A 12,960-nucleotide genomic window follows, 5' to 3' on the forward strand; every position below is an offset into this window, starting at 1 on the left:
ATGATCCGAAGACATGCCACCACAATTTTGATCCTCTGCGGAGGGGGTGGCACCCCCGCTTCGGTAGCCCCAGAGAAAACATGAAAAAAATTACAGAACAATGAAAAAAGAGGGGGGGAGAAAATAATAATAAAAAGAAACCGGAGGGGGAAAAAATTAATAAAAATCCGGAAAATAAAAGATATAATCTTTTGATCAGCTCACACGATTATATCAGTCAGTATTGTTTACCTTGTTTGAAAACAAAATAAAATAAAAAATGACACAGTCGTCATAATTCTGAAGTTTAGGACTTCAGTGTTTTTTATTTCAATGGGAAAAAAAATGACACTGGTAAGTCTGATGTTAATATTACCTTTTGAGATTCAATTCTTATTGTCTCTATATCACATATATCTTAAGCAAAAATATCTGAAAAACCTTCTAAAATTTCCTGAAGTTGGGAATTTTTTTCATTATCTTAAATTATTTTCAGTTTTACTATTTAAATCTTTATTTTTTAAGTCCATTTTTTGTTTTATTTTTCTCTCTCTCTCTACAATACAAACTTATACAAACTTATCTACTAATACAAACTTATATTTAAACATAAGTTTGCATTAAAGCGTGATAATCGACAAGGCCCAATAGGCATGGGCCTAGAGATCACAATTTCTTAGGGGCCTCAAAAATTAGTAAAAAGTTTAATGGAAGGTGGGATAGCTATTGTGTTGCCTTAAGTACTAAATAAAAAATAATTACAGTTTGCAATAAAAATATAATTCAGCTAATCAGTCTGGAGAAGAAAGCCATTAAGATGGGATTAAGAATCAATGAAAATAAAACTAAATATATGCCCTGCACAAAAGCTGGCTATGAAGAAACACAGTTTCAAATTGGAGCATACAAGTTCGAAGCCGTTGATAGCTTCTACTATTTGGGGTCTAAGATTAACAACAAAAACGACACTACATAAGAAATACACATGAGAATCACGATGGTGTTTTTATGGTCTAAGAAAATATCTTAAGTCAAGCCTAATAAAAAGGAAAACAAAAGTGTTACTCTATTAATATACGATCAATGCATGCATACGCATGTGAGACCTGGACAGTGATCCTCGGAGATGAAAATATGATAGCTAGATTTGAGAGAAAAATACTGCGAAGTATTTTTGGTGGAATAAGTAAAAGTGGTACCTGGTTTAGAAGATCAAACACGGAACTTTACAAAGCATATAAGGAACCGGATGTCATTAAATTTATCAAAATTCAAACGATTAAATGGGCAGGCCACATTATAAGAATGGAGGATAGCAGGACAACCAAAAAAGTTTTCNATTAATGAAAATAAAACTAAATATATGCCCTGCACAAAAGCTGGCTATGAAGAAACACAGTTTGAAATTGGAGCACACAAATTCGAAGCCGTTGATAGCTTCACATATTTGGGGTCTAAGATTAACAACAAAAGCGACACTACACAAGAAATACACACGAGAATCACAATGGTCAATAAGTGTTTTTATGGTCTAAGAAAATATCTTAAGTCAAGCCTAATAAAAAGAAAAACAAAAGTGTTACTCTATAAATATACGATCAATGCATACATACGCATGTGAGACCTGAACAGTGATCCGTGGAGATGAAAATATGATAGCTAGATTTGAGAGAAAAATACTGCGAAGTATTTTTGGTGGAATAAGTAAAAGCGGTATCAAACACGGAACTTTACAAAGCATATAAGGAACCTGATGTCATTAAATTTATCAAAATTCAAACGATTAAATGGGCAGGCCACATTATAAGAATGGAGGATAGCAGGACAACCAAAAAAGTTTTCGGTGCCAGGCCAACAGGTACAAGAAAAAGAGGACCGCCAAACCTAAGATTTCTAGACTGCCTTGAAAAGGACCTACAAGTTTTAAGGATAATAAACTGGAGAACCTTGACTGAGGGAAGAATGTCTTGGCATAGGCTTGTTGAGAAGGCCAAGGCCCATCCTGGGCTGTCATAGCAATGAGAGGAAGAATCAGTGACATTTAGCAAAAATCACTGATTTAATTGTTTGTGGTCACCAAATTATTTTTATTTTGACATAACATTGTTTTGTTGTTTTATATTTTGCTTTAATTTATAGATACGTAAACGTCATCTTAGAAAAATAATTTTCAATTGTCTGCTTTCAAAATTTCTTAGAATGTTTCTCTTGAATCATGCAGTTCAATAGATTCTTTTCTATTGTTTGGACTTATCACTCAAAATATTATGTAAACTTCAGTAATTTAATTTCAAAATATTTTGTAAGGGGCCCGGAGAATTTGATGGGTCTTGGGCCTGAATTTATCTTGATCGGTCCCTGGTGAGGTTATATGCTTTAAACACGACTGATAAGCAAAAGTCTTGTTAAATGCACAACATGAAATATTTTTACAATATCAATCAGTTATAAAAATTAACTATCATTAAATTGTAAAGAACTAAAATAATTTTTTTCTAAGAGTTTCCTATCTGAAAGTATTCCAATTATATAGGTTCAAAATTTCATATTAGTGAATAACAATATATTGGATAAATCATAGCTGAATCATAAAAATAGATTGTTCAGCTTTTATGCACTAAAAATATAGTTCGCAACAAATTTTCAATACAAAAGCAACATTGCAACTGAAACACAATTTTATCTATTTGTTATTTTTTTTTCAGATTTAATATAGGTAAAGTGTAGAAAGAATATTTACCCTCTTTAATCAATTGAAAAAAAAATTTTTTAAATCAAAATGTTGGACAGAACGCAGTTAGCTTTTATTAAATATGCATTAAATTCATATTATGCTTAATTATAAGAAATTAAATTCTAGTACATTTAATACCGAGCTATAATTTGTATACTCTAATTCTAAAGTTTGAAAATAGCTGAAAATTTCTAATGTCAAGTAATTTAGGCAGAAGAAAATTTAAAAAAAAAAAAAAAAAAAAAAAGGACTTGTAATTCATTTCAAGCCAAGTTTTGAGATTATCTGATGTTCTATTTTTTAAAAAGAAATTTGGTTATTTGTTTTGCTTGAAAATCTGATTATTTAATGGTTAAATATTTAACTGAATTGAAATTTAATTTCTCTTACTCTGCTTACGATCCATATTTTGAATTATAAATATGCAGATAAACGAAAAAGTTATATTTCTGTGAAGGAGTGTAGAGAAATTCAGATAAAAAACTAAATAAATATTCTTTTAAAATTATCACTATAGAAATTCAACAATTATATTTTCGTTGAAATGAAGATTCCCTTTTTAGCAGCTCTTGCAATTAAATCTCTTTAGAACAACATTCAAACTACTAAAATCTAAACAAAAAATGAAGAACGGAGATGGATCTTAATGTGGGATGTCATGAAACGAGTGCCCTGACGCCCTGAAATAATAACTCCTCCTTTCAAGGCGGCCCTGTACCAAAGAATATGAATTATTTGCCTGTACCATCTCTCTTCCCACACGTAGTGATGTCAGTTTCGACGAATAGCGTGATCCGGCTACTTTGGTGGGGACTTTAGACGTGAAACTGGTGTTCTCCCCAGATGGCGTTCATGAGCATCCAATCGCGAATTTCATTTAATTTATTAATCCAAATTATTCATTTGGTTTTTTAGTAGAGTAAAGTTTACCACACTATCATATGGAATCTAGCTGATTGCTTTGATTATAAATGCCTAAAATCGCATTTATTTAATCTCAACTTAACTTCTTTTGTGTTTATGGATTTACATAGCTATTTTCCAGAACCTGTTTTAATTAAATGGCAACGATGCTGAGTGCAACGATAAGTTTGAGGTTTTTATTTGTGATTTTTAAGGTGTTATTGTATAAATTATATGAAGCTTAACTGGGAAGATGGCATTTTTTCGCAGTGCTAATATATTGACTGAAAAATCTTACAACATATTGTTTACATTCATTATAAACATGAACAATAAATATCTGGGATTTTGTTCGTGAACTTTAATATCAAATGACGGTACCAAAAAGCGTCCGGTCCAATGAATATGTGTCCGTCTCGTAAAATACCTCCCGAATCATGGTTAAAGGGACAGTTATTTTTCTTGTGGTCTAACCAGCAGAACATCAAACTTGTGAAAGAAAAAATTGCATTGCTTGGAGGTAAAGTGGACGAATTCTTGAGTCAAAATATCACAACGATTCTTATAGACGATTTTCATTTAGCTACTTATACGTACTATCCTAACAATCTACCTGTAGATCCTAGTTTCTTTAATGTACCTCACATAATTGCATCAGCTGCGAGCTACCAAGGTGATTTGTATAATTTACCATCAACTTCACAGGGATACAATGTAAACAATTCCTATCGTGTGATTAAATTTGCATTAGAGTTTCGTATCTCTATCTGTGGAATCGCCTATTTTTTGGCCTCCATTGAACCCCAGCTTAAGTTTATCCATCTGACAACCAAGAAAAAGTCGAATCAAAATGTGTCAAATCTTCAAGGCACATTCATAAAGTTTGAAAGTCAAAACAAGAAATTTCGACCCTGCTTTAAAGTATTTGGCAATGACACTGAGCGTTTGATGCCTCTTCGAAATGCATCAGTGTTAGTAAGACTTGATACCTGTGAAAATATATTAACAACTCCAGTCGTACCAAAACAGGTACAGCATATTAGTTTAACAAATGGGGGTGAGAGGATGGGTAAAGCTGGGAATGAATTAAAGCCAGCTTTAAAACCTGGTGATAAAAAAGTACTGAATAAAGCCAAACCCAAAGAAGAAAATAATTACTGTGAATGCTGCAGATCTCATTACACTGACTTAAAACTTCACTTAGCTAGTAACAACCATCTAAAATTCGTAAACAATGAAAAAAATTACGAAACTGTCACTGAAATAATGAAGTTACTACCAACTGCTCAAGACTTCATGGCTAAACATCAAAAATCTTTTTTACCTACAAATTTGTCTATTTCAAGTTGTAATATGAATTTTATGACTGATAATAGTGCAATAATTGATGCAAGATTTCCTTTGCCTAATAATAAACCCATAATGACAAACCAAACTCAATCAACTTTACAAATGAAGGAAATTGAAGATATGCCTTTAGATTTGCATGTTGAGACACTAGATGATACAGAAATGCCAAATGAGTTATTAGTACATCCTAATTTCATTGGGCAACTTGATGAAGCAGGAAACTCAGCTGAAGATCTTACTACTGTCCGTTGTGAACCAGGCTTTGACTTAAATCGGGTTAAAACAGAACCGATTGATGTTGGTGAAGATGATCCAGTTGATGAAAAGCCAAATGAAGTTGATGAAGCTGTTCAAAATGAACAACCCAATCAGACTGTACCGGCTGATGTGCCAAATTCAGCCTCATTAGCTCAAATATGCTTGAAAAATTTTGATAGTTACTGGCTCGATAGTCTTCCTGATGAAGAAAAAGATATCTATTTTGATGATAATATTTTTGATTTAGATGATGGACAAAAAATTGAGGAATTCAACAAACCTGAGGCTGAAAATCTTCCTCAAACAACTGGGTTAGGATCTTGTATTGCATCCTTACCGTTGAATACAAGTTTGAACATTTCCTTGTTGATGAATAGCGCTGGCGAAGTCAAAGATATTGGAGATAAGTCTGATTTTGGTCTTTCTCCTTATAAGATGGATTTTGTTAATCGTGCATCTCCAGTTCCTGGACATTCTTTAACTATTGATAAACTGTTGGGCAATGAAAAAGTAAGTTATGATCCACTCAAGTTAAATGCTACTGCTGATGTCTCCAATCCAGTAACTTTAGACTCTTACAAAATAATGCCTGATATTGTTGATGATACAAGTATAGTTGATGTGGAGAACTTTGAACCTGATGCTGAAGCTGATAAATCACCATTAAATTTAGAGCCATATAAAATGCCTGGTAATGCAGAACTTGGTTATTTTGAAAAGCCAAATTTAGAAACTTCTTGTTCAAATATGGCTCCAGATAAATCTGGCGATAAAATGTTTTCTGATGATTCTGAAGATGAGGTGGAATGCAATCCTAAAATTGGTAATTCATTTATTTATAATGTCTTAAACATCATAACAAACAGCGAGAGTGAAGTTAAAACCATTAAAGTAAACCAAAACCTAGCACCCAGCAGTGATAGTGGAATGAAATTGGATAGCAAAGTAGTTTCAAGTGAGACTGATAAAGATAAAAATTCCAAACTTCAAATTGAAGCTGATCATGTCAAGCAGAATTTTTCCAATGTTATCAAAAGCAATATTAATATCGATAGTGAAAGTGCTAAAAACACGGATGCTACGATAACTAGTGATGCGTTATCAGCTTCCAGAATGGATGCGATAGCCAATAAAGGTAACTCTAATACATGTGTCAACTTTGGAGAGGTTGAAGTTAGTGCATCTGATAGTGGTTTAAATCTTGAAAGCAATGATATGGACATTAAAAGTCTGGAGAGCCAATCTGGAATTCAGCCCTTTATTAGATGTTCTACAATACAGTCTACATATCCTCTGGATATTGATAAAAATGTATCAATAGCTGAAAATCTCTGTATTCAAAATACATGTTCTGCTTCTGACATGAAATACAAAAATGATTTAAAACCTTTTCAAACTGTAAGCTGTTCAGTTGGAACAAATATCCACACCAATCGTGATAATATTACCATTGAAGCTGATACTAAATGTCTGCCGGCTATCAAACCGTTAAATGGGTGTTATGGAATGCCGCTACCTAAAAGCAGTAAATTTAGCGCAACTAACTTAATAAATATTTGTGAAGAAAAGTTCTCCAAAATTAATAATCCTGGTTTTCGAAAAATGCAAGATTTCGATGATACTACTAGAGCTCCGAAACAACACCAAGGTGTTTCACTAGAGAAAACCAATGAATCCCAAATGTTTAAAACTAGCATTTCATCAGGGAATGGCCAATATGATAAGTTCAAAAGGTCTTCTAAAGTATTTCACCAAGCAGAAGTTAATGCCATTGATGAAAAGAAACCAATACTTCCAAATGATCCTCCTATGAGTACAGACTTTAGTCAAGTGAGAAATCTCAGCTTGTCAACTATAAATACATCTGATACTGATGCATTAAGAATGAAGTGTTATACTAGTGTCAGTTGTGACAAATTATCTGGTGCTAAATCATTAGATAATCCTGAGCTAAAAACTGTTATTTCCTGTACTAGCCAACTTACTGATAAAAGAAGTGATGCTCAAACTAGTTTTAAGCCCAGAGACCATACTGTTCAGATCCCAAAGAAAAGGTACACAAGTACCATTTCTAAAAACTTTGAAATTCACATAGAAAAAAGTTCAGCTCTTCCTATCAAGAAATCAGCCTGCCAAAACTCTCTCACAGGAATTCAAACTGATTTTGAGATTGGAAATAAATCCAGTGTCTGTACTTTGGAAAAGACTGATGAACCAGTTAAACAAAGTCCTCTTTTAAGATCTGATGTTGACAATTGTAAAATTGATCCGCCAAATACAAGCAAGCAATCAAAGCCATTGCGTAGTAAACATGTCAAGCCTGTCAAAAGAAAAAGATGTGAAGTCTATGGCAGGAGAACACGAAGAAAGTCTGAAAGAAAACATTCCAGTTCTGATTCCAAGTCCACAATTTATGGTAACAGTGAGTCAAAGCCAGTGGTAAGTATTTAAGTATTGGTATATATAAATAAATAGCATTGCTCATATTTTAATTTTAGGTTTTTTACACAGTTGTTAGTCCAGAAATCAGTGTAGACAGTTTTGTAGAGCTTTTTTAATTTTTAGAGCAATTTGTGCAGTTATAGAATGAGAAAAACATTTACTTTTAGACTTATAAACTTGACTGCATTGTCTTTATTTTTTAAAAGAATAAGAAAACTCTTTTAATCTATAAATAATTTCTGTTATTTTGTTTTGACTATTTCTCTATTTTTTCCCTTAATATTTCCTTAGGGCTCATTATAATCAGCAAAACGCCGAAGTTAACTTTCAAAATTTTTTAGATAAATATGTCCTAGAGGTTGAACCACGATACACCCCTCTGTATTTTTTTTATTCCTTCTTGGCGGTAATTTTGGTGCAGTTACGGATATGAAAACTTCCCATTTTGTAGAATCACAGTGCAGTTTCCTGTATGTTTATACAATTAAAATACTGTTTAATTTGCTAGCTTAAATATTTTATTAGAAATTAAATAGTTACAATCTATATAAGATCAAAACATTTATCATTTTGGCATTTTTTTTAATTATATATAGAAAAAAACGGCATTTTTTGTTTTTTATAAAATTGAAAAAAGGAACAGATTTTCATTGCTTTGGTTTTTTACTTAGCATTTAAATTTGTGTTCTAGTATGGGTGTAGCAAAAGTAGGTAACTACCTTTGTAATCTTAAAGTTAATATTTAATGTTTTTCTCTTCATACTCTATAGCAATTGACTCAAATCAGCTTGGGTTTTTTTCACCAAACCTGGAATAAAGTGATTCTGTTATTTTCTTCTTAGATAAAATTTATGTGTGAGAAATTTTTGAAATTGATACTTGGGAGTTAGTTTTTTCTCTGTATTTGATAAAATCAGTATAAATTGTCTATTTTTACTTAAATATAGGTTATTAAGGAGATTTATTTCGAGAAAGAAGGACCAAAATTCACATATGATAAAGAAATTCTAAAAAAATTATACATAAATGCAATATATATATACAGTTAGTCTACGTTAAGAACTCCCCCGCCACAAAATCTGAGGCCATCTGCTGCTATGGAAACAAGAATAATGCATTTCGGGGAGGGAAGCTTTTCTTCACTCTAGGGCTAACACATTAGACCAGAAAAAAAGATACCCTTTCTCTTGTCGACCCAAGCCAAAATCTGTTACTATAGTCACTGCCATGTGTCCAGGCGAATGACTAGGGGAGTTCTTACTTTAGACAAACTATATATATGTATTCATATATATATGTACATATATATATATATGTGTGTGTATACAATTTATGTTTCTGAACAACTTAGATTTTAGTGATACAAAGAAAGCCAAGTAAAAAGTAAAGCAAGGTAAATTAATAACTAGTTCTATGCCTTTAAAACTGTTAAAATTAAAGAAATACAAACTGGTGTATATGATAATCGATATGAAATAGGCAATGAGAGTATACATCATAGAATGAAATAGAAGTACATAACAAAATTTTAAAAAATTACTTTTATTCTAAACAGAATTTTAATACAAAAAAGTAGTGCATAGTTAAATTTAGAAGTATTCAACCACCTACAGCATTCATGCTAAAACCAATTTCTTTGTTTGGACAACCAACACACCTGCTTTTATTCCAGTGTAAAACGCTAGCAATTTCATTTGATTAGAATATGATATGATAAAGATTGGGGTGTCAAGATGTAGTAGTATTTTATTTACGTCACACTTTAAATTTGTTAAACTACCTATGGTATAAGCAAAACAAAAAATTTTATTATTGTGTTTTTATTTATTTATTTTTTAAATTTTGCATGAATTTTATTTTGTGAAATGCATCTCTGCAAGCAAATTTTAGTCAATAATAGAGTCAAATTTTAAAAAACAATTTTCGCGCTCAGTTTATTATCCTGAATAAATTTGTAGTACATATAATAAAAATTATTACAAGTGAATAATTATTTTATGTAGTTGTACAGGAGAGAATGTTTTAAGAATAAAAATAAATGAATAAAGGGTTAAGAATTATTTGCATCGATAGTAAAAAAACTTAAAATTCAAAATCTTAAATATTTCTGTTTCCTATCTGGAATCAAACCATTAGGTGAAAATTTTCAAAACAGTTCTAATTTCTATGTATAGACAAAGACAAGTTTAGTTGTAGCATTTAAAAATGACAAAAATTATATTTTCGAATTCAAGACATCAATTCTCAAACCAAATATCCTTCTCTGTCTGCATTATATCAATTTGGACACAACTAACACAATTTTGGAAAAATACGATTCAAATAATAAAACACCTTTGTAAAAATCTTCACCCTATGACAAATTTCGGTTTGGTTAATTCCGTTTATTCAGGGAGTAAATTCTGATGTCATAAGCAATCCTTGCCTCTTTTTCAGCCATGTGAAGTTAGTTTTGATTTAAGTTATAATTTTAAAAAATTAATTTCAATTTTAAACACGCTGAGTTGATTTTCGAGAGTTTTCTGTAAGACTATTCGCAATAATCAACATTGCACACTTGCCCTACACATGCAGGTTCCTCATTAAACAAAAAATATGTTACAACTGTTTTAAAAGAGCAGTATTGTTCATTTCTATCAATTTATATGAAAAAAACTTTTGCGATTTTTATTATTTTCTTAGACTTAGGATTCTATTTTAATGTTTAAAAATAAAAATTATTACTTTCATTTCTATAAGTTATAGCAATATATATTTTTTTAGGTCTTGTATGTGTTTAGATGTTATGTTATTATTGTTTATTTTAGTAGTATTCTTAAAATCTTTCGAAGTCGGTTTGTTAACGCTGTTTTTCGAAGCTCTGTCGCCAAGGGGGGAAAAAAGCCATAGTTTAAATGCCTTACACTTGAAGCAATGCGATGATTTTAAACTATATATAAATAATCTTGCCGAGAAGAATTATTTGAGCTTTAGAACAAATAAATAACTTCAATATTTTAAAAGTTAAAAATCATCAATTTGGCAATATTTTCCAACTAGATGAAAATAAGCTATATCACTGCCTTATTCTCAGTTTTTTCAAATTTTTATGAGCCCAAGCAATGCAGCATGAGAGTATGTGTTTAAATATTAAAAAATTAGACTACAAACGCTTTTCATTTTCAGAAAACTTAGGCTTTTCTCCATATTGACGTTTTGCGCCATTTTCAATATAAGCTTAGACATGCATGTCTTTAGATAGGCTAAACTTACCCTAACAGTACAGTCATGACTAACCATTGCAAACTCACAGCGGTTATAAAAATAGCATATTATTCGCAAAAAAAGCATAATTTAATATTACGATGAAGCCTTTGAAAAACATCCTTATTTACAAATTTGCTTACCTTCAATTATAATTTATAAGTTTAAACCCGTCTAAAAAATTTTCTTTTCCAGATGAATTACACATCATATAGACTTTCCCAATCAAAAAACCTGCCAAATGTCAGAATGCCACCTAAAAAATCTCTTCCAAAACTGAAAAAGTTACCCTCAATATGGAAAGTAAATAAAATTCATGGATCTGGCATCCGACTTCGATTCACATGTCTTCAACAAGAGACTTTCCGAGCTATTGTTTCTTGTGATGAATATGAATTTAACGAGTGAGCGCTTCTTCTCACCAGTGTTACTTTTATTGTAAGTATTAGTGTAAGTGTACATATGTATTATAAAGGATTATTTGAATAGCTCATTTGGAATATGTGCTACATTTGATAAACATCTTCATGGAAAAAAGAAACAAGATCAGTAGATCTATTTTAAAGTAGAATTGTTTTTCCACAACTTTTGTAAGAGTAATATTTGCCATTGCATATTTTTGTAAGAAATTGACATTTTATTCTAAGTGATAATTAAAGGTTACAACATTTTAAGAATTTTGCTTTTTTGTATTGAAAATTAAAGAATGAATATGGAGAATAAATGTGACGAGTTATATTGTTTAAAGAGTGACAGCTCGCGCCAAAAATGAAAGAAATTGCTCTATTATTTTTTTCTCCCTTTAAATATTGGTTTGTTGTTTTTTGTCTTTTCTGTTTTGAGAAAGGTGAAAATTCAATATATGTTTCAAAATTCCTGACACTGTTAATAGCTTAGTGTGAGCTTAATTAAAATTTATCAAATCAAAACAAAAATAAATAAAATTTCAGCTTAATTATAATCTTTATTTTTATTTATTTATTTAGTTTTTTTTTGCAGTTTCATTTTTTTTATATCTTTCTATCGCATTGAAAAATTTGGGGACTTGGTCTATGAAACCTTATATTATTTGAATTGGTGATATGAAAATTTTAGCTTTAACTGATTGATAAAAACTCTAATCAAACAATATTTTTGAGATTACTTTTTACTATTATATTTTTATTGTTTAATACATTTTAAGCTAAATGGTGGCTAGTGTTTTTTTTTCTTCCTGCTTAGATAAAGTTTAAAATTTAATATGTGTTCTGTATCAATTCGTTAGATTCCAGCTTATGTCTTTTGCAAATTGAATCTTTATGGACTCTTGCTCAAGCTGTTGATACAATAGTGCGAGCTTTAAAATCTAATCAATACAAAACAAATTTTTCAGTTTCATGGGAATCTATTTGTGCTGTTTTTATTTTTAGAAAAGCAGCAAACTAAAAGAAGTATTAAGTATACATTTTATTTATTTTAATGTTATTGAAATACTTTGCTATAAGATAGCAAATGATTATTTTTATAAGTTTTCAAATTTTTTTTATCATTTGAGTACTTGGTCTTATTAAATCATATTTTAAGGAAATTGGCAATTAGAGAGGCTATAAAATTCTTGGGACTCATTTAATATATACTCTACTAATATATTGCATTGAGTTTTTAAGTTTTTCTGATCCTTGTGTTGTGCAAAATTTTGTTTATCTATAATTTATGAACTTATTTATTAAATTCTACATGACATGTAACATTTTCCTTCGAATAACTTTCATAGCTTATTAAATTAAAATTATATTTACAATTAAATGTATTCATGTATAACAAAAATGTGGCCTGAAATTTAGTTTACATTTTTCCTAACAATCAGGGAATTTTATTTTTGAGCTTGTATAGGAACATAGGAACCCTTCAAAGTTTATTTTTAAAGCGTTGGCATAAATTATATTCATGAAAAAAAAAAATAATTCTTTTCTAACCATAAATTTTAAAATGTAGGCGATAATCATGTAAAAGCTTTAATTGAAGCTCTTGTTAGTTCACCCCAAATTTTCTTCGTATATTCATCTTAGAAA

The 12,960-nt window shown here is 30.4% G+C and overlaps 1 protein-coding gene across 1 annotated transcript; it reads left to right on the forward strand.

Moving 5' to 3' along the window:
• Positions 1-3,536: 3,536 nt before the first annotated feature.
• On the forward strand, positions 3,537-12,362 carry LOC107456528 (uncharacterized). Its single transcript, XM_016074408.3, has 2 exons — positions 3,537-7,663; positions 11,105-12,362. The coding sequence occupies exons 1-2, from the start codon at positions 4,016-4,018 to the stop codon at positions 11,315-11,317; spliced, it is 3,861 nt and encodes a 1,286-aa protein (XP_015929894.2). The 5' UTR covers positions 3,537-4,015; the 3' UTR covers positions 11,318-12,362.
• Positions 12,363-12,960: the final 598 nt, after the last annotated feature.

This window comes from Parasteatoda tepidariorum, chromosome 7, assembly GCF_043381705.1.
Source record: "Parasteatoda tepidariorum isolate YZ-2023 chromosome 7, CAS_Ptep_4.0, whole genome shotgun sequence".
Classification (NCBI taxonomy): Eukaryota; Metazoa; Arthropoda; class Arachnida; order Araneae; family Theridiidae; genus Parasteatoda; species Parasteatoda tepidariorum.